This window comes from Heloderma suspectum, chromosome 6, assembly GCF_057233095.1.
Source record: "Heloderma suspectum isolate Gila_16-S chromosome 6, 16-S_ref, whole genome shotgun sequence".
Taxonomy (NCBI): domain Eukaryota; kingdom Metazoa; phylum Chordata; class Lepidosauria; order Squamata; family Helodermatidae; genus Heloderma; species Heloderma suspectum.
Window position 1 is genome coordinate 73,631,311 of NC_139463.1, and position 22,887 is coordinate 73,654,197.

General features: G+C 48.0%; 1 protein-coding gene across 1 annotated transcript; it reads right to left on the reverse strand.

Moving 5' to 3' along the window:
* Positions 1 to 8,234: 8,234 nt before the first annotated feature.
* On the reverse strand, positions 8,235 to 18,494 carry SOST (sclerostin). The gene is made up of 2 exons (XM_084808289.1): positions 18,152 to 18,494; positions 8,235 to 10,353 (listed from the first exon to the last, which is right to left on the reverse strand). The coding sequence occupies exons 1-2, from the start codon at positions 18,384 to 18,386 to the stop codon at positions 9,932 to 9,934; spliced, it is 657 nt and encodes a 218-aa protein (XP_084664415.1). The 5' UTR covers positions 18,387 to 18,494; the 3' UTR covers positions 8,235 to 9,931.
* Positions 18,495 to 22,887: the final 4,393 nt, after the last annotated feature.

Genomic DNA, 22,887 nt, shown 5'->3' on the forward strand with positions numbered 1-22,887 from the left:
CCCAGCAAGCATGGCTGCCTGGGGGATGCTGGGAGCTGAAGGACTTTTGTCTGTCTAAACATGCATAGGATTGCGCCCTAAACAAGTTAGCCATGATTCAAGACCCATTAATTTAAATGAGGCTGAACAGCTTAATCCTATGCCTACTCTTAAGAAACCCCCACTGATTTCGATGGGACTTACTTTCAGGTAAGTGTATATAGGATTTGTTGGGATTTGGGCCTGCTCCGTTTACCTTTATCCTGCTCCTTTTTGCCTTCAACTCCACCCACCGCTGCAGTCTGGCCCCTGAAAGCTTCTCCAAAATTGAATTTGGCCCTGAAAGAGGTTCAACACTCATGCCCTAAGGCTCCTGCTCTCTGAAAAGACTCTGCTCATTCTCTCTTGCTGCACCTTGTGACTGGAGAGCCCATTTATGCATCACCAGGAAGGAAGGAAGGAAGGAAGGAAAGGAAGGAAGGAAGGAAGGAAGGAAGGAAGGAAGGAAGGGGACAAAAGTGGATATAGATTTGCACAACATTTCCATGTACTGATTTATATTTATAGAAGGAAATGTAGAAATAATGGCTATAATATAATGGCTATAATATGTTTAATTAATTAGTATTACTATTATTATTAATAATTAATAATTATTATAATATAATAATGGCTATAATATACTGGCTACATCTCACCATAATGGGGAAGATGGTGAGCTGTGTGCCTGCTCAATGCTGCTAAGTATTGATGGGGTACCTTCAAGGGCTCTGTAGCTCTCCCTTTCTATGCTACTTAATGGGGCTGTTCACACAACACACTAACCCACACTCAGTGCTTGAGTGTGGGTTGTTGTTTAACTACAAGTTGTTTGTTAAACTGTGGGTTAGTGTGCTGTCTGAACCCAGGACATTTCCCTCAGGGTAGCTTGTTAACCATGTAGGATGTCTTATTTTTCTCAAACAAGCCACCTTGAGAACCCATGGTTTGTTGTTGGGTTGTTCAGGGTGGATAACAAGCCACCCTGCAGGAAATGTCCTGGGTTCAGACAACTCACTAACCCACAGTTTAACAAACAAGCCACATTCAACCACTGAGTATGGGTTAGCATGTTGTGCACACCTTTAAGATGGACTAGGATGGAACTAGTGCTGTGCCGAAAATTTCTCCCACATTTTTTCAACCATTCTCATTCAATTTGATAGAAAATAAATTGCTTTCGTAAAGGAATTCAAAAGAGGAGAAATTTCAGAGAAATTCTCATGGGTTGGGTTTGGGGTTCTTGTGCTTACCTTACTTATGAGGTGACTGAGGAGTGTGCATGAGTGTCCTGTCAGCCATTGTACAATAATCTCTGGCAGCCTGTAGCCTCCTTGGCTTCCTGCACTTCAGTTAAAGCTGTCCTGAGGAAGCCATCATGAGGCAATTCCTCCCATGGGGCTTTTTCAGTTCAGGAAGTGCAGGTGGCCTGGGAGGCTGCAGAGTGATGGAAGGATGTGTAACAGAGACAGAAAACACACATAGCACCCTCGCCCATCTCGCGGTTATTAGGTAAGCTCAAAAATGCCACCAAAAGAAATTCAAAATTCTGCCTCAGAAAAGTGGAAGACTCAACATAGTTGATGCTGTCACCACCTACAGAAGCAGTGCAATAAACCAAAAAATGCTTAGGGAAAAAAAGAAGAAGCTCTGTCTCTAGTGAGCCCTATCTGTGAGAAACTGCTGGAGAATTTCTCCTCCCCCAGGAGAAATTTGGTGGAATTAACCCCCCAATTTCTCTGCCCACAAATAGGCTGGAGAATATTGAGCGGCCATTTGTGCACAGCTCTAGATGGGGCAGTCCTTCGAAGAGAGCAAGGATGGAGAATGTGTTGGACCACAACTCCCATCAGCCCTAGGCAGCACAGCCAATGATGAGGGATGATGGGATTTGCAGTCTAACAACATCTGGAGGAGAGGCATTGCTAGGCATGGACCCACGGGACCCTGGCCTCAAATCTATTTTGCACGCCCCGGATCCATTCCACAGAGCCTTGAGTGTCCATTGGTGCCAATAAAATATTTTTTTCTCAGCTTAATTGCCATGCAGGGGGCACTTTTCCAGGGGGATTGCAGCCAGGAAGGAAAGGGTTAATTCTCCCCTTCCCACATGCTGCAACACCCCCCAAGCATCTTTCCCTGCATGGCAATTTAGCTTAGAAAAAAATCAATTGGTTTGTGATGCCTCCTGTGAAATTTAAATAAATCCTCATAATCATGCCTAAAGTTGCATATATAGATATAAATTACATATGCAGATTTTTGTCCTATGAGTCTGGGTCCCGAACCTTTTAAGTGCCTAGCAACACCCCTGATCTGGAGGGCCATATGTCCCCCATCCCTGAAATAGAGCATGCCTTCAAATAGAGGGCCATCCTCTGATAGCCCTTCATATAGAGGATTTCCCTCTGCAAAAGTGGACACATGGCCATCCTGTGCCTGGAATTCTGCTGTGATGCCACCTCTCTCTCTCTCTCTCTCCCCCCCCCCTTCAGATTCCTTCTCAAATCCTTTTCCTTAACCCTTGCCTCCCCTCCCCTTGATCTCCATTCCTGGCAGAAATGAAACCAAAGCCCATGTGTTCTGCCTTGCCTGCATTCATCCCTTGTTACTTTGATTTCTTCCACCTCCCTTCCCTCTGTTCTCTGCCCACCATTAAACATTAGATTGTAAGACCCTCAGGGGCAGAGACCTATCATTGATTTGCTTGTGCTGCAAAGCACTAAGTAGACTGATGGTTCTGTATAAGATGATGGTGACTGAGCACAATCCATCCAAATGGCAACCCTGCATGTGTCTTCTCAGAAGTAAGCCACATGGAGTTCCATGGGATTTGCTCCCAGGCAAGTGTGTATAGGGGAATTACAGAGTTCCAACGGACCCTGGAGATCCAGCGCCCTGCTCAGTGCAGGAATCATGCAACTGCTGCATCTTTAGCAGATGGCCATCCAGCCTCTGACAAAGGGGAGCACACCACCTCCCAGGTCAGTCTGTTCCACTGTGGAACAGCTCTTACTGTTATGGAATTTCTCCTAATGTTTAGCTGAAATCTGCTTCCTTGCAATTTCCACCCATTACTTCTAGTTCTGTCCTCTGGCATAAGAGAACAAGGTTGCAGTGTATCTGTGGGTGAGCTCAAGCCAAGGTTCATAGGGACCGGGTCCTTCTTGCTGCCACATGGCAACTTAAGAGTCATGTACAGATTGCTAAATCATACAGTTATAGAGTTCCAGGGGACCTTGGAGCTCATCTAGTCCAGCCCTCTGCTCTGTCCAGGAGTCTTGAAAGCACAGCATCCTTGACAGGTGGCTGTCCAGCCTCCATTTCAATTCCACCAGCAAAGGAGAGCCCATCACATCCTGAGGCAGCCTGTTCCACAGTTGAACATCTCTTACCATTAGGATGTTTCTCTCAGTATTAAGTCCAAATCTGCTTCCCTGCAATTCCCAGCCCTAAAGTCCCACTGATTTCAATGGGAGAGTTAATCACATGCTTTAAGGTGCAATCCTATATGCATCTACTCAGAAGTAAGTCCCACAGAATTCAATGGGGCTTACTCCAAGTTAAGTATATATTTTAGGACTGTCGCCTGCATCTTTCCTCCTGAAATCAACAGGACCAAAAAGTGCTTAATTTTGGCTGGATGATGCCACTGGTGTTAAGGAAAATGTTTTTTCCTGGCTTGGTTTGACTGCTGACAGTGCTGGGTTCGCAGTCACCGTGGCTTAAATGAGCCACATTGCCTTGTGTAAGCTGTGGTATGTGCTGGCATGTACTGAGCACCATTTGGCTAACTGGACGAGGCTTGTTGTGTCATCCGAACCCAGGCAGAATGGCTTGTCTGAGGGGGAAGGAACCCTCAAATAACCCAACAGCAGGCCATGGGTTATTTGAGAGCTGTTTCCCCCTCCAACGAGTCATGCTGCCTGGCTTCAGATGACATGACAACCCGCTTTGTTGTTCAGTCGTGTCCGACTCTTCGTGACCCCATGGACCACAGCACGCCAGGCCTTCCTGTCCTGCGCTCTCTCCCGGAGTGTGTTCAAGTCCATATTCATTGCATCGGTGACGCTATCTAGCCATCTCATCCTCTGCTGTCCCCTTCTCCTTTTGCCTTCACTCTTTCCCAGCATCAGGGTCTTTTCCAGAGAGTTTTCTCTTCGCATTAGGTGGCCAAAATATTTGAGCTTCAGCTTCAGTATCTGTCCTTCCAATGAGCACTCAGGGTTGATTTCCTTTAGGATGGACTGATTTGACCTCCTTGCAGTCCAGGGGACTCGGAAGAGTCTTCTCCAGCACCACAGTTCGAAAGCATCAATTCTTCGGCGCTCAGCCTTCCTTAGAGTCCAGCTCTCACAGCCATACATTACTACTGGGAAAACCATAGCTTTGATTATACCAATCTTTATTGGCAAGGTGATGTCTCTGCTTCTTACTATGCTGTCTAGGTGTGCCATAGCTTTCCTCCCCAGGAGCAAGTGCCTTTTAACTTCATGGCTACAGTAACCGTCTGCGGTGATCTTGGAGCCCAAGAAAGTAAAATCTGTCACTGCTTCCATTTCTTCCCCTTCTATAGGCTAGGAAGTGATGGGGCCAGATGCCATGATCTTAGTTTTTTTAATGTTGAGTTTCAAACCAGCTTTTGCACTCTCCACTTTCACCCTCAACAAGAGGCTCTTTAGATCCTCTTTGCTTTCTGCCATTAGGGGAGTATCGTCTGCATATCTGAGGTTGTTGATAATTCTCCCGGCAATCTTAATTCCGACCTGTGATTCATCCAACCCAGCGTTTCTCATGATGTACTCTGCATATAAGTTAAATAAGCAGGGAGACAATATGCAGCCTTGTCGTACTCCTTTCCCAATTCGGAATCAATCGGTATGACAACCCGCACCTGGGCAGTAATTGGACAAATAGTGCCCGGCCTGCACCGCAGCTTGTTTAAGCCGCAGTGATCATGTGAACAGGTGGATGTCTGTGTTTTACCTTCCCTGTGACTTGGCCCACCTGCTTGGAGCCCACTCAGGGACCACTTGGAGAGACACACTTTTTTTTGCTCCTGATCCCACCCACACTGATGGCACATGGTGATCCATGTGAGTCATGAAAGGCTGAACTGGATCCCACCCTGAAGCCATGAGGTCCGCACTGGATGATTGCCTGGTTCCTTCCAACCTTCTGATCCTGTAATGTTTGTGTTATACTTTAAAAAGAGGTGAGAGGGGGAAGCAGGGGCATTCTACCAGTCCTGCTGAAAGTCTTAATTTTTTTCCTCTTCCCTCACCATTCCTTTTTCCTTATGTGTCGTGTCTTTTTAGATTGTAAGCCTGCAGGCAGGGATGGTCTTGTATCACGGATTATACGGAAGCCTCTCCAGCTGCCCTTTTTATCTGAGGAGCAGGATAAAAATGCTTTAAATCAATAAACAAAACCAACAACAGTCATCTTTTCCGTGGACATGACTTTATTAATTTAATACCTTTAGGAATATAATCTGTATAACTCTGAAACATCAGGCTAAATATCACGGGAGCAGGACCGCCCAGTTTGCTACATTATGAAAAACAAAGAGGAACTAAACAAGTTGCATAAATACTTTTTACAGGGAAATAAATATGCCATTTAAATTCCAGTAAAGACAGCTTTTTTTCATTGCCAAGTCCACCAGGCGGAAACAAAATCCACTGAGGTTGAAGAAAAGGCTACGCATCTTATAAGATGAGCAAAGGATGAGGCAGGAGAAATCTGGAAAGGATGTACTGGGATGCTGAATGTTGTGCTGCTATAATTTGTAGTATGAGAGCATAGAGGCAACCCAGCAGCTTTCCAATCACAGCATATGCTCAAAAACACAGGTACAAAGCAGTGGAGGCTGGGGGCTCCCATGTCACTGGGGCGGTAAATCCATTCCGGGTTTCAGGCATTACCAGTCAGAACTCCAAAGGAGCTACCTAAAGGAACTGTAAAGATGCTTTGCACTTTGGATAGCTCCCTTAGAGTTCTGACTGAAACCCGGAGTGGATTCACCACCCCACCGACATCAGAGCCACCAGCCTCCACTAGTACAAAGTAAAGGAATTTTAAGAGAAGGTATCTTTCTCTATAACCTGTGGCCCCAGTTGTTGTTGTACTCCAGCTCCCATCAGCCCCAGCCAGCATTGCCAGTCGCCAGTGGGGAAGGAGGTTGTAGTCCAACAACACTGGGAGGGCTGCAGGTTCCTGCTCTAAACTTCCCAGCCTTCGCCAACCTTTCTTCAGGTTCTTTCCTGACTGTTGGACTACAACCCCCATCATCCCTAGCCAGCACAGTCCATGGGATTGTGGGAGTCATAGTCCAACACATCTCTGTTTCTGAACAAGTTTAATTTGAGTATGGGGCTTAGCCCCAGACTTTGTTTTCGATGCCAGGTTTTAGTCTTGGAACAAGAAAGGGTTCCTTTCTTGTTTCTGTCCTTTTTTAAAAGACAGAGCCAACAGGCAAGTGCAGAGTGCCTTGGCAGGGTATGTCTACCCATCTCCTGAGAGGGCAAGGCCATTAGGTAAGAGGGCACAACTTCCCAGGCAGCGAAGCCCAGCATCTTTCCACTGACTGTGATTTTTAAGCCGGATTGAGCTTTGCGTAAAAGAGCTTGATAGATGAAAAACAGCAACAACAACCAAAAGTTTGTCTTTGTCCAAGCTTTGTCAAGCTGAGAAGGTGATGGTAGGGGTGTGTGCACTGGGGCATAATAGGAGGCAGCCCCATATAAGGCAAGGGTGAGCTGGAGGGAGATGTCCAGATGTTTTGGACTTCAACTCCCAGAAGTTGGCCAGCATGGCCAATGGTCAGGGATGCTGGGATTTGACATCAAAAACATCTGGAGATCTACTCCCCCCCCGATGTAAGGGAACCCCATACCAAGTGCCTCTACAACTCCCATCACCCCTGACCATTGGCCATGGCTGGGGCAAATGGGAGTTGGAGTTCAACAACATCAGGATGGCCACTGGCCACCCACCCCTTATCTAGACCCATGCACTGTGCACATTTCTCACAACTGAGTAACTCTGCACATCTGGAATTAGGGAAAGGGTGTCCAGTAGATAAGGCAGAGCTGTTGAACCTCTTTCAGCCCGAGGGCCAAATTCAGTTGCTCCCAGGGGCTGGATTCCAGTGGGCAGCAGGGCCAAAAACACCAGCCTACTTTATCTTGAAGCTCCTCCTGCCAGTAACGAAGCCATAGGAGAGGCATTTCCATCTTTTAAAATGGGGAAAGTGTGCCAAAGCTGGGAAGCTACCAAATAATCAACAGGCTGGGGAAGGGGGTGAGGATGCCTAAGGAACTCCAGAGGGCTGGACTGCAAGCCTGGGCGGACTAGATTTGACCTGCAGGACAGAGGTTGAACACCCCTGACAGAGGGCATGACCTCCAATGAGGCTTGAATCCTGGCACTGCTCATTTCAGAAACTCAGGATGAGGGGATCTCATCGTCCCATCTTCTCTTGACCTTAACTCAACTTTTAGTGACTGAAGAACTTCCAGCATGTTCAAAACTCCCTAGGTGAGCTCTAGGGCATCTAGAAGTAAGTCTCCAGTGGACAGCCAGCCTTCCAGAATCAGGTGCCCTCCAGATGTTTTGGATAACAGCTCCCATCATCCCGACCATTGGCCATGCTGCCTGGGGCTGATGGTATTTGCAGTCTAAATATCTGGAGCGCACCATGTTAGGAAGGATGGGATGGCATATTGGTCTTTGTTGGGGGAGAGGTGGATTCAAATCCCACCACAGCCATGAACTTATTGGCTGCCTTTGGAGAAGTCACAGTCCCCAAGGCTGCAATCCTAAACCCATATCCATACTGGAAGCCAACCTTGTCATACTTAGAGAAGACGCACTGAAATCAACAGGATTTTAGTTAGTCACAATTAACTTAAGTGCCATTGATCTCAGTGGGTCTACTTTAACCATGATTAAGTTTGGATTCAACCCATAGAGAAGCTCCATTGAACACACTGAGATTTAGGTCTAAGTAAACATGCCCTGGCTCGCCCTGGCTCCATGCACAAAGTGGGAATATCAATGACTTCCTGCACAAAGATTTTAGAAGGACAAACAAGAGGACAGCACTCCACAACACTGTGAGTGCAATGTGAGAATATATTATTATTATTGTTGTTGTTGTTGTTGTAGCAATTAGACAGCATTCACAGAAAAATGGCTTCTTCCGTTTCTTAAAAGAGAGTTTATAGTTCTCATGGTTCAGGGAACAACTTAAAAAACAGAATGTGGAGGGTTGAAAACATTATAGCTCTGATCCAAACAAAAAGTTAGAAACAGGGAGGAGGAGATGAGAAACCAAAATGAACAAGCCATACTGTACTGAGGTACACCACATCAATAGCATCCTAAAAATAAAAATAAAAAACGGCAATCCTGACAACCAAGGGAGCACCAGATGACTGTATCTGTGCTGAGGCGCCTGTTGATAAACACTATACTTATGAAAGGGGTAACCCCAAGCAGTAGCCTTCTATGCAACTGCTACATCTCCTTTGTGCCCGGAGACCTGTTTTCACACATGGTCATGCCCGAAGCAAATGAATTTGGGTCCCCTTTCAATTACTTCCGTGTTCCCAAAACTTTCCCCACCACCACCAAAACAAAAAACCAAGGACTAGAAACTTGTTTTATCTTTTCCAAGAAAGAAAGAAAGAAAGAAAGAAAGAAAGAAAGAAAGAAAGAAAGAAAGAAAGAAAGAAAGAAAGAAAAGTTGGGATTCCCAGAACTCTAGTAAGAGGACACAAATACTTTTCACCTCTGAAATAACAAGAACAGGCCAGACTTCAAACACCCCCTGACTAAATTAGCTAGCAAAGGCCTTTTGGAGGAGCATCTTGTGGCTTTTTCCACCCTCCTCTGCTTTCGTGTGTGTGTGTGTGTGTGTGTGTGTGTAAAACTGTGTGTACATCCACCATTCACCCATCTTGATATTGTTCTGTTCATTTACTTTGCAACCTGCCACCTACTTTACCTCTCCTAACAGAAACAGAAACCTTTCCAAGGTTCTTCAGCCCCATTTTTTGTTTCTGGATTCAACATGCCCCTGCAAAGTTCACTGTCTATGAATATGTGCACATCATTCAGCTCTGCACAATATGAAAAGAGTTGGAAAACTTCCCACTCCCCGGCCAAAGTAGAGTGCAGTCCAATGGGCCACCAGGAAGAGGAAGCGAAAATGGACCACCTACAACGTGTGTGGACCACCTGTGGCCTTCCAGATGTTGTTGGCCAACAACTCGTATGATCCCTTGCCCTTGGCTATGCTAGCTAGGGCTGATGGGAGTTGTAGGCCAAAACATCTGGAGGGTCACAAGTTGCCCACCCTGGAACTACAGAGAACAAAGCGCACAGCTCAAGCAGCACAGCAAGGGACAATGCATTAATGCGCGACCCATGAAGAAACAAAGCAGCAACAAAGGAGTGCAGCTGAGCACGCGCCCTTAGAGAGATCACATTGTTCTAACTGGATGTGGGTTTGTATTAACAGAGAGAGAGAGAGATGCCCATCCCTTGTCAAACCAAGGAAGGCCAAGAAAGCCTGGAAGACTGTCGTGGCGTGCACAGCCCACGCCCCCCTTCAGCCTTGTCGATGGCACAACCCCCTGCTAACCTCAGAGTAACTCTTCTCTCAGGCTTCCACTCTTTTTTCCCCCCTCCCACCTCTCTCATCCAACTGCCTCAAGGAGAGAGTCTGAGAGCTCTATGGCTGCATCAGCTCTGAACCTCCGGCCGGGGCAAGCTACCGCGGTTGCCTGGCCACCTCTCTCACTCGGTCCCATTTTGATCCAGGTGGTACCATCAAAAAGGGAGGGTGGGTCAGACAGACAAAAAGAAAACCACATCTCTACGCTTCCACATAGGCCCTCGACTACTAGTAAGAGTTCTCCAGCTCCGGCTGCTTGGCCTTACTGCCCCTGGCCCTGGAGAGACGTGGCTTCTTGTTCTTCTGAGGCCGGGCAGTCTCTTTGCTGAAGTCTTTGAGCTGCGAACGATTGTGGTAGCGGGTGTACCGTTTGCATTTGCAAGCGGTGATGGTCCTGATCTTGATAGTCCGAACGTCCTCACCGGGGCAGGCGAGCTGGATGCGCTGGGAGCGGCTGTGGGCTGGGAGGCAGCGGTAATCCAAAGCATTCTGCCGCCACCATTTCCCCTTGCCGATCGAGTTGGGGAGGAGATGGGATGGGAAGCACTGGCCGGAACACACCAGCTCCCGGATGGGCTTGACGCTACGGCACAGGCCGTTGGTGACATGGCGAGTGGAATACACTTCCCGGCAGCTGAACTCCAGTGGTTCTGGAAGGAAGGAAGGGTGTGTTATTTACAGATCAGAGACGTGTGGGATCGGAGCCATCTCGTGCCACGGAAGGCGCCATCGGACTATCTGGGACTTACTTACAGAGCACGTCAACAGTGTATACAGCATCTCTCCATTCAATCAAAGACCTTCCTCACTTGGGATTTTGTTGAAGTTTGACAAGTGGCCTCCACACCACCAGCCAAACACACACACAAACTCATAGCTGAATTAGATATATTTTGTTCAGGTTCTGGTTACTGGGATCAGAACTCCTGTTCAGAGATCAAAGGGCTGGATGCGCCTGATCTTGGAAGCTAAGCAGGGTCGGCCCTGGGTAATACTTGGATGGGAGACTGCCTGGGAATCAGGCTTCCTGCATTGAGCAGGGGGTTGGACTCGATGGTCTTGGAGGCCCCTTCGCACCCTATGATTCTATGATACTCCATTCCATTTACTCATTGAGCCCACTCCTCACTGTTTATAGAGGACAGCTCTCTATTTGAAGAAGCCCTCCATTTGAAGAGCTGTCCAGTTGAAAGAGAAAGACACATCAGAAGGGAGAACAGGGGCCTTGAAGCATATGCACATTTGATGCAAATCCATGTCCCTTTTGTCCTGTTTTGGAGGGATGTGTCAGTGACCACACTGCTAACCAGTGGTGCAGTGGAGCCAAGACTCACAGCAAGGGCACTTTTTTATTGGCAGGGACACCTACGACATCTGCCTCCCCACTCAGAATCCCCTCCGAGTTTAGCTCCAATATATTGTTCCCGATTGTAATGCAAAGTTCCAGGGGGGCGGCTTGCTCTTGAAGGGGCAATGAAGACCTGCTGGCTTTCCAAAAGACCTGCTCCTGCCTCCTGGTGGAGACGAACACTGTTAAAATGGATTTGTTGATATGGCCTGCCTGAAACTTTGGCCTCTCCTGGGGTGGGGGGTGTGACTACAGGGACTGTCCTGAGGAACAGCTGCACTTCAGAATCTACCACTGTACCACAGCTTCCGATACCTGCTCCTCACTGGCAGACAGTTCCCACTCCCAGTCAGCCCTCTTTAGGCCTAGGGCCCTGGGAGCTCGCAGCCCGACCAGGACTAGAGTGCCAATATCTGGGAAGTCCATGGTAGAAAATAGGGAGGGGGCGGTAAGAAACAGTTGCTTCTGCACTAAACGATCCATACATATGCCCAAATACTCCATGAAAACAGTGATGTAGCTTAGGTTGTTCAAGTTGGGAAACAGCTTCCCCCTTTAAAAACAAAATCAGCACGGGGTGACTGGGCAGAGATGTGCAAAGGCAACTTAAAATGCTTCTTAATGATATATTTCCGATGTTCAAAGGCGAGTACTGTTGCGTATATAGCCAGGACAGTGCCAACCTCACACAAGAGGGAGGTATCACAAGAGGGAGGTGTCATCAGCAGCTCTGTTATATGTCCCAACACCAAGACAAGGCCTTTTCCGCAGCATCGCCTTGAATCTGAAACACCCTCCCCAGGGAGGTCAGGTTGGCTCCATCCCTATTGGGTTTTAGACAGGCAGTGAAAACTGTACTGTCTTGGCAGACCTTTGGCTTTTAAAATGGGTTTGGCCTGTTTAAAAGAACATTTTTGTTTGTTTATGTAACTGTACATTGCTTTGAGATCCCTGGCAGGCAGGGAAAAGGATTAATAGTTTAAGTAAATAAACATCAGCACGCTCAGGGAAACCCCAAGATTTCCCGATGTAGAACAAATCTATGGGCATAAAATGCTGACTGACTGTTGCGGGGGGGGGGGGGGGAGAGACAGAAACGGAATGTACTATCCTGGAAAAGGACATGATTGGCTGGAACATCCCACCTTGCAATGTTTTGTTGTAGGTCCAATTCATTTATTTATCAAAGGAAAATGTTTGTGATAATGGAGGAAATGGGGCAGGATTAAGGCCCAGCTGAGGAACATTGCAGATATGGGCTCAAACTCATTTCAGGAAGGTTCATACCTCTGAAATGAGGTAGCAGCTTCCCATGTGACAAAAGCAGGAAGCAGAGTGCTTATCAAAGACAGGTCATGACGGAGCACGCAGACACACTCACTCAAAGAGGGCTGCCCCTTGCGCCACAGAATGGCAGCACACTCGGCCTCAGGCCAGGAATCTTGTGGATCATGGCCCAAGGCCTTTTTGTAACAATGCCAAGAGATGTGTACTAGAAATCATCACAGGTTCTGCCCCTGCTTACCCATCCCTACACTTTCCTTCCCTTACTCTGTTTCCTTCTGTTTTAGATTGTAAGCGCCTGGGGGCAGGGACCTAGGAGACCTGTTCTTTGTAAACTGCCAGGAACATAGATGGTGCTACATATCTATTATTATGTGTTATTCTCTATTATTATGTATTCTTATGGGTTAATTGTCATTTCTCATCATTATCATCATCATTAATATAATTAACAACCACAAATATAATTAAGAGTAGCAGAAAGACAGCGATCGGGATCACTGGATGCAGGGAGGAGGCTTTAACTTTTCCTGATCCAGAGAGAGAGAGAAAAGAGAATGTAGGTGTCTTTGCCCTGCCTACCACCAGCTCCGCCAACTCCTGCAGTCCCTGAAGCGTTCTGCAGAAACCAAGCTACTCCCCCACCCCAAAAAGCTTACCAACCTGGCCCCAAAACATGTCCTGCTTAAATCAACATGAATAGTGGGTTATTGAGTATTTCCATGCGACATTTGAGGGCCAAGCTAGACATGGGGTAGGAGCCAATGCTGCTCATCTGCAGACAGCTTTCCCCTCTCCTCTGCTGCCTCCCCCTCCACTGCCAAGTCTGCTTTGAAGGGTTGGGGGATCCTCCAGGGCAGACTGGAGGTACTCATGGGGGTTGCGGGGGAGGGGAGGGTGAACAGACTTCCACTCCTGCAGGTGGCTGGATTTAATCCACTATGTTAATTGCATTGTTTGTTGTTGTTATGTCAATAGCAGCCACAGGGAAGCCTGAGCAGGCTTAAGACAGCAAGGAGCGGGGAAGGATGTGGAATTCTTCCTCTCCCTGCCGCAGTCCTGACAAAATTTGCCTCTCCAAAGCTGCTATTTGCCTTCAAGGGGAAGATTCTAGGATTTGACTTTGGACCAGCCTTCTCTAGTAGCCTGGTGCCTTCCAGATGTCTTGGACTACATGCAAGAGGCCCTAGGTTTATTCTCCAGATATTTTAGACCACATGCAATTGATGCAAGAGGTCTAGGTTTATTCTCGAGATGTTCTGGGCGACATGCAAGAGGTCTAGGTTTATTCTCCAGATATTCTGGACTACATGACTGACCATTGGCCATGCTGGCTGAGGGTGATGGGAGTTAAAGTCCAAAACATAATGCAGGGGAGGTTGCTTCAGGCCAAGCATTCAGATCTCACGTACATTCTCTCAGCCATGCTTACAACAGCCTTGTATACTTTGCCAGCGGTATTATCCCCACCAAGGACAGAGACTGAGAAATTATGGCTTATAGACACACCCACACTTTCCCTTTATGTTTATTTTTCCCTTCCAGTACTTTCAAATAAGATTAATTTAAACTGAATATAAAAGGATGACATATGTAAGTTTTTAGACAGAATGATAACGTTACTTTTCAAAGGCAATAAAACCCCTCAACAAGTGCCTCATAATGCAAACAACGTATTCCAGTAAAAACATCATATTTCCAAACTGCTTTTTTTTAAAAAAGCAAATTTGTTTAATGTAACCCAGGATTACGATCCCCAGGATTACGATCCCCACTCCTCATGCAACTAAAGGGAGACTGAGGAAGGAGTCAAATGGGCAGGATATGTCAGTACCCTGTGCAGCTTTTTGTCCATCCATCCATCCATCCATCCATCCATCCATCAATTCATTGCATTTATACATCTCACACTCTACCTACCAGGTGGCTGGGATAATGCTCAATAAAAACATGAGAATTTCACATGAAACGAAGCAACACAAAAGCAGAAAACCTACAATAAAATTGGAGTGACATTCAAATTAAAGTGGAATTATTAAAGGCAAAATATATAGTCATATGATTTATTTATTTTTTACTCTTTCGTAAGCTGCCCTGGAAATGCCAATTGGCCATTGAGGACAGGCTGCACATTTCACAATCAATCAATGGATGAAGTACTATGCTCTTTCTTCAGGACAGGGGTTGGGCGCTGCAGATGAGTGCCTTCCCTAAAGCCACTAACAGGCTCATGGTTAGGGTGACTGGGAGAACGAGGCCGCATAAATAGTTGTGTAATAGAGGAAATTTTGGTAGCTGCAACTCCTGCATGATGAAGCTGCACCTGCCGATATCCCAAGGGGATGGAGGTTAGGTATGACGCAAGAGGAAAGCGCATGCTTTGCTCCCAGGAGGTGCTAGGTTTATGCCACAGCATCAAAAGGCTCAGATCACAGGCGATGGAAAAGGAACCCCATCTGAGACCCTGAACAGCAGCTGCCGGCCAGAAGAGGCGGATGCAGGCTGGGAATTATGGGAGCCGAAGTCCAACATGTCTGGAGGGCACCAGGTTGGGGAAGGCTCCATTAGAATTTTTGCAAGGATATCCACATTTGGAGATTTTATTTTATAGAGAGAGCCGCATTTGCTTCAGCACTTTATAGCTCCACAAAGGACACACCAATCTGAGGAGATAATACCGAACGGCCCTCTATCAGTCCTTCAGTAAATCTCCCCCCCCACCTCCACAATACGCCGTGAACCACCATCATCCACATCGGTGCTCCCTTTGGATGCTCAGTGCCTTGCAGTGCAACCCAACATGTGGCTCTTTCCTGGAGGATCAGTGGGCTCCTGCAGAGTTTACAAACACCCCACCCCACACCAGCCAGCAGAGGAAATGTGGGTAGCTGCTTCTGGGGCACCCGTCCCCAGCCTGGTGCCCTCTGGATGCTTTGGGCCACAACTCCCATCATCCTTGACCACCAGCTAGTTTGATCGGGGCTGACGGGAGTTGTAGTCCAACCCCTCTGGAGGGCTCCAGATTGGGGAAGGCTGCCTTAAGAGCTCATCAGCTCTCCCACACGTATTTGATTATAGGACAAAAGAGAGAGCGAAGTGCTGCCTTTTCCCACATTACGAGCCCCCTCTTGCAAAAAACACGAAGGGAATTACTTATGACAAGGAGCATGCTGGGGTGCTTACTCGTGAGCAGATCCATCACCAGGGAAAGGTGATTTCCAGCCTTGCCCCCTAACCAGAAGCAGCTCTGTTGCACTGGTATGTGTCCTCCCTACCAGCCTGCCATTTCTAGCCCGCTTGTGGGGAGCACCTTTATTTATTTATTTATTTATTTCCCACATTTTTCCTCCTCGAGGAACCCCAGGCAGAGTACATAATCCTCCTCCTCTCCATTTTATCCTCACAACAACAACAACCCTGCGAGGTAGGCTGAGCTGAGAGTGACTGGCCCAGAGTCACCCGGTGAGCTTCCACGGCCAAGTGGGGAGTAGAACCTGGATTCCCAGTCCAGCGCTCTAGCCACTACACCACACTGGCTCTCATTAGGACGCAAACATCACACAAAGCAGGAGTGGCGAGGTAGCGCATCATCCTGCCCTATTTCAAAGCCTGGAAATGGAGCCCAGATTGAAGACACCACTCTGAAATATGGTGCAGGGTTCCCAGGACAAATACTTAGGGTGGATATATGGGGTGGGGGGAGAACTCTTTCAGCCCAAAGGCTGAATGCCGTTCCCGAGAAGCTGTCAGGGGCCGCATTCCAGGGGTGGGCAGGGCCAAAGGCAAAAAGGGGCAGGGCCAAAAACGCCAGCATATTTTAGTTTACAGCTGTTACTTCCAGTAACGAAGCCTTAGGAGAAGCATTTCAACCTTTTAGATTGGGATGGGGGGGACTGCAGAAAGGCTAGGAAACCAGCAAATGACTGCTGGGTCTGGGGGAAGGAGAAGCTAGGGAACCCTGTACGGCTGGATTGGGACCTCAGGAGAGCCAGATTTGGCCCCCGGGCCTAAGGTTCTACACCCCTGTCTATGCACATTTTCACACGAGTCCTTATTGATGTTAATATCTAATCACTGGTCATGCACAGCGGGAAGCGGAGGACAGGCATTGGTAATGCCAATGGGCATTCTGGCCAATGTAGGTTGCGTGTTTCATTTTACAAATCCGAGCCAAGTGAGAGGCGCTTGACGCCTCATGTGTGAAATTGGCTTTGGAGTGACCAAATGGCCACAACCATTGGATTGGCCCGTGGAGTGTGAAAGCTTTCATGTTAACGCAGAGCCCTTTGCCAGCCCCAGACAAGGGAGCTCTCAGCTCTGTGGAAGAAGCGAGGCAGGTTACAAGAGACAAGGCAAAGTCTGAATCCAGGTGATGCAATAACTTTGCCAAAGCAAAGCAGTCTGCACCTAGTCAGCGCCCGGCTGGGAGGCCACGAGGAACTATCCCGGTCCTAGGGCATGATCGGAGGGCAATGGTGTTGCAGCCTTGATGAAGTGGGGCAGCTGGGCTTTGACCAGCACTTGGAGGGGAGGAGACCCCCTTGCAAACACTGTGAATGCTGCTGCCTTGCATTCCATGGCAGGGCAAAGACGGGGCATCTCTGCCTTTCTTAGTCAGTTCAGCGGCCTGTTCAATTCACCCTTTAGCACCTGAAGCAGGCTGGGGCCACCGCTGGGTGACAGACGCCTACTCTGCAGGCAGAAGGTCCCAAGTTTGGTCCCTGGCACCTCTGGTTGCTGGCGATGGAAAATACCTTTACCTCCCAACAAACCCTGGAGGGCCACTGCTGTCAGAGTCCATCAGTCGCCCTAACTCCAGTGCCCCCAGAGGTGTTGGACTACTGCTCCCATCCTCCCCAGCCAACACACTGACCCTGCAGGCTGAGGATGATGGGAGCTGTAAATGCAGGTGATGGGGGAGGCTCCTTTACTCTCTAGATGCATAAGAAGATGCAGTCCAACACCTTCCGGGGGGGGTGGACTACTGCTCCCATCCTCCCCAGCCAGCACAGTGACCCTGCTGGCTGGGGATGATGGGGGCTGTAAATGCGGATGATGGGGGAGGCGCCTTTACTCTCTAGATGCATAGGAAGATGCAGTCCAACGCCTTCCGGGGGGTGGACTACTGCTCCCATCCTCCCCAGCCAGCACAGTGACCCTGCTGGCTGGGGATGATGGGGGCTGTAAATGCAGATGATGGGGGAGGCGCCTTTACTCTCTAGATGCATAGGAAGATGCAGTCCAACGCCTTCCGGGGGGTGGACTACTGCTCCCATCCTCCCCAGCCAGCAGTGACCCTGCTGGCTGGGGATGATGGGGGCTGTAAATGCAGATGATGGGGGAGGCTCCTTTACTCTCCAGATGCATAGGAAGGCGCAGTCCAACACCTTCAGGGGGGCTACAGCTCCCATCCTCTCCAACTAGCTCTCTTGGCTGGGGATGATGGGACCTGTAGTATGATGCAGGAGGCTGGCTTACTCTCCAGATGCATTGGAGGTGTAGGAGTTGGACTACACCTATCCAAGTGGGGTGTAGGACTACAGCTCCCTCTCCCCAGCCACCGCAATGGCCCTGCTAGCTGGGGATGATGGATGCCATAGTCCAACATACCTGGAAGTCACCAAGTGTGGGAAAGAGTGGAGGCCACAGTACTGGGGAAGATGGACAAAGAGGCTGCGCTGGTGTATCAGGCGGACTCTTGGCTCTCTCGTGCTGCCCAGCCAGGCGCAGCCTAGAGGAGCCCGGGCCCCACACCCGAGAGCAAGCAGGCAGGCAGGCCGGCAGGCAGGCAGGCCGCTCCTCCTCCTCTCCCTTACCCATCCTGCTCAGGGAGATCTGGGGGCGCCTCTCCCCTTGCTGCTGCGCCCGGTTGTTCATGGCGTCGGTGTCGTTCTGGACGAAGACGCGCTCCTCGGGCACCTCGGTATTCTCCGGGCAGTCCGGGACGATCTCCGTGGCATCGTTTTTAAGCACTTGCCAGCCGCGCCCGGAGGGCAGGACGACCGGGAAGAGGAAGAGGCAGAAAGAGCAAGCAGCCCGAGAGGTCCGCATGTCGGCAGCTCGGCGGGCGGGAAGGTAGCCAGGTGGCCGGGTGGCTGGCTGGCTGGCTGGCTGGCTGGCTGGCTGGGGTGCTTCGCCTGCCTCGCGGCCCTCCGCTCCTCTCTCGGGTGCTGAGCCGGGCCAAAGGGCTTTCCCCTTTTTAAATTCCTTCTTAGAATTCAGCCAGCCAATCCGGGGGAGGGGAGGGGCCAGGAGTAGTGGGGCGGGGAGATGGGGGGGCTCATTCATGCCAGGTCGTTTGCAGAGAGAGCCAAGAATTCAGGGGGGGCTGAACAACTTCAACTACACTGATCTCGTCACACAAACTTTTCTCACTTGTTTCTTGAGGGTAAGGGGGCCGAGGGAACTGGCCAGGAAAGGAAAAGGAGCCGGACAAGGAGAATTTTCTCTATAGATTTGCCAGATGTTTCTCTTTCACTTAAAACAAAACTTTTTTCTCTTTTTCTCCCCTTGACTTCCAATAATAATAATAATAATAATAATAATATAAAATAATAACATTATTATTATCATCATCATTTAAGAGCCTAGGTACAGAATGTCCTGAATGTTTAGAATCCTTGGGTTGGATCCAGATTTAATCATACTTAGAGCAGACCCAGGGAAATAAATGGGACTTGTTAGTCACACCTAACTTAAGTCACATGTCTTGTTGGTCACGCCTAACTTAAGTGCTATTGAATTCAATGGGTCTCCTCTAAGTGTGACTAAAGACACAACCCTATGCATTTTTAGAAATTTAAAAGTCCTACAACTCTCAGCATTCCCCAGCCAGCTGGGAATTGTAGGACTTTTTCTTTCTAAACATGGATTGCACCCTGTATCTGGATACAACACCCAGAATGACCTGGTTTGAGAGACCAAAAAGCCATCATTCAGGCTCCCTCCTGCCATTCAGGCAGATGCTCACAACCCCAGTCAGGGAAATGGGCACATCAGAGACCTTCAAGTAAGCTGCTGCTGTGTTCAGCATGTTAAAATGGCTTTAATTCACCTGGGCTGATCTGGCAGGTAATTATCAATGGCAAGCCCACCTTCTGACCAGAGGAAACTGATCATTTGCACTAGAAATTTCATTGGGCAGGGAGGTGAACATAAGAGGTCCCATTTCACCACTCTGACTTGGAGTCATAGCCATTAATCCTCCATTAATGTTTCTAATCCCCCTTTTAAAACCTTCTAAGCTAATGGCCTTCACTATATCTTGCAGCAAGGAGTTAACTATGTGCTGGTACAAAACTAGTACTAATTCTAGAACTCAGATAACCTTGAATTTTAGTATTATTAGTATTATGAGAGAGGAAGAAAAGCTTCTCGCTTGCTCGCTTACTCTCCATGTCCTCTATGGCATGAATCTCAATCATGTCTACCTTAGGGTCCAATCCTATGCATGTTTAGACAGAAAAATTTCCAGCATGCCCTATGGTTGGCTGGGAAATGCTGGGAGTTGTAGGACTTTCTTCCATCTGAACATGCATAGGATTGTGCACTTAATCACCTTCCTCCACCCCCAAACCAATTCTCTGCAAATATGCAAAGGAGAATCCAGACACATTTCCTTGGATTTCGCTTCATTCTGCATTTGTCCCAGTACTAACTTCATGGATTTCTTGTTTCTTGCTCCTAACATTTTGAGCTTGAAGTTTTTATGTTGTTGATGGTGTTGTTCTGAATAAACACTGAGTCTGCAAAATTGTACTCATGCACCCATACCTAACCTGATAAATATGCCCACCAAAACAGGGAGGGAGATACGCACATACACGCGCACACCTTAAAATGAGATTGTCATAAGCCAATTGTACTTTTATTTTTTTTTCTAGCAAGGTAAACACTTATTAAGATCCACTGTAAACAGATGGTCTGTTCTGGAAGCACCCCAAGAACGTTTTGGACTATAACAGCAAAACGGTTCATTTTCCAGTCACACAGAACGCTCCACCATAAAGAACTGAAAGAGAGCTATGTTGCTAGTGAAGGGAACAGCCAACAGGCTGTGGATGCATAGTTAATTTCCAGCTACTCCCCCCGCCCATTATTAAGGTATCCCTGATTCAGTTTTCACCTCAGCCATGAACTCACAAGGCAGCCTTAAGCAAGCCTCTAATCTCTCAGCCTCAACTATCACATCTGTAATATGGTAGAAATATTCACCTACTTAAGTTAAAGGGTTGTTGTAACTTATGATATAGGGCTTAGTGAGATCGTGTGTTCTCAACACGCAGGAAAAGCTCTACGTTATTATGATTGCTAGGAGGAGGAGGAGAGGAGTGTTTAAAGCAAGTTGGGGGGTATTTTTTTAATCCTGTGATCACCAGTGGTTTTGACAATAAACTTGACTTCATATTTGTGAAGTTGAAGCCAGCTTTGGACAATCTCCTAGCTCACACTTACTAGTGGAAAGATTAATTATTTATGATTAATGAACAAATTCCGGCACAAAACTCATGGATTTGCTGGAAAAAGTAGCAATTTTGCCCATTTACCCTCCAAATCAGAAATAAACAAAAGGGGGGGGGGAGGATCCTAAGGTAAACACAGGTTGTAGTCTTTGAAACCTCTATAGCTATGGGTCTTCAGACCACTGGCTTCCCTAGCCACTGGCTGAGCTGTGCTGACTGAGGTGTTACGGAATGTTTATGAACACCTCAACTGCTCAGACATTTAAACGTCAGCACAAAAGGACTGAGGTTAGATAATGCTGCATGGTGGGAAGGGATTCAGCAAGAAGGGGAATAGGCAGGCCTCTCAACAGCTTGATCAACCATTACTCTGTCCTGTTGACTTTAAATTCAGATGCTCTGATCCAGCCAGGGCACATGCATATGGATGCGAGCTCCTGCATGTGCAGCCTATTCCTAGCAGGACAAGGAATGGTGAGCATAAAAAGGTGAAGCTCATGCTGTCCGGCTGCAGGAGCTGCATGCGCACAACTGTGATAAAATTTGGCAAGAGTGCCAATCAGCTCTGGAAAGGGGAATGGAGTGGAGCTGAATTTAGCTCCCTTGCTCCCCTTTCCTTACCACAGAGTTTATTGGTGCAATTGCCAGTTGCCTGACAAGGCTACTCTGGCTGCTGCACAGTGCCCGCATTTGGCTCACATGGCTCAGATGTCAATTACTGATATCTTTCCTTACATAGCAAAAGAAACCAGGCAATGCTGACATCCCCTACCCTATCACAAAGTGGGACATGTGACTTGATAAGGAGCACTTCTGAGCATGTCCAGAGAGCTTTTGCTTTTGCTGAATAACCATAACCTGCCTTCCATATTGGGGACTATGGGAAGAGAATCAAGCTGAAAGGTTGCTTCTTGGACCCCAGCACATAGAATTCATTCATTCATTCATTCATTCATTCATTTCATTTCTATACCACCCAATAGCCAAAGCTCTCTTTAAGCAGGGTAGGATGTCTACAGGCTATGAAGCCTGTAGCTATGATGCATCCATTACACACACACACACTGCTTTATATCAGAAAGTTTTGTTTTTACTCTGCCAATGAGGACTAGAAACATGCACTTAAAAATAGAGCATCTGATATGCATCTGAACTTGATCCTTGCCAGGAGGGAGGAGGAGTGCCTTGAGGGAGTGGTTTGCAGGGGGAAAGTATTGGCCAAGGAAAAGGCATCACCCCTTTCCCTCCCTGCTGCTTCTCCATTCCTCCAAACTGACGTTGACTTTTCCCTACAAGAAGCAGCAGTTGTGGCTTTAGATCAGGGGTGGGGAAACATGTGGCCCAGCAGCACAACATCTCGAGGGCTCCATGTTCCCCATCCCTGCTTTAAATAGTAGGTGTGTTTGTATGGAATGTGTAGTATTAGTTTAACCCTCATTGGCAGCACGTTTGTTCCAGAATGTAGGCTATTCCCTCCTCCCCTCTGTCTTTTGCGACTGTCCACCAAGGGAACCTGACCTGTCCTCTGGTTTTGCATTATAGCCATGCTCTATTCCCAGCCAAGACCCTAAAAGCAAATGTTTCGTTCATCCCGTTTTCCTCATCTGTCTCCTCCGCCCGCCTTGCACCAGCCAGTTTCCCTTGTGTTTATTTAGTTGGGGTTGCTTTCCCCACCGGTGCCCCCGCTTTCCTGTTCCCTCGTGAATGGGGCTCCCTGTTTGTGTGACACTTCTCACTCAGGAAATCGTCGACTGATACGCAGCATCCCCAGTCGGCTTTACTTGGATATTTCAGCACAGCATTCCAGCACCCTCATTTCCTTCCCTGACAACAGGCGTGTTTTCTGCAAAGCTCCCACAACAAGGGCTTGACTGCAGAATTCTAGAGGGAATATGGGGTCTGAGCACTCCTCACCAGACAGAAGGTGTCTCAGTTCTCTCACGGAGACACACACCAAGGAAATGTAACATTCTTCACGGGGTCTTTATTAAGCAGTGGTTCCTTACTATAAAACTAGGGATGTACGAAAGTCACTTACCTGTGACGAAATTTGATTTGCGGTGGGGGGGAGGCGCTCCGTCCCTCCCCCC

Excerpts from the sequence above, each read along its gene's own strand:
- SOST (XM_084808289.1), bottom strand. The coding sequence starts at position 18,386 with ATGCGGACCTCTCGGGCTGCTTGCTCTTTCTGCCTCTTCCTCTTCCCG. Across the intron at positions 10,354-18,151 it reads GATCTCCCTGAGCAGGATGG|AACCACTGGAGTTCAGCTGC; the intron begins GTAAGGGAGAGG and ends CCTTCCTTCCAG.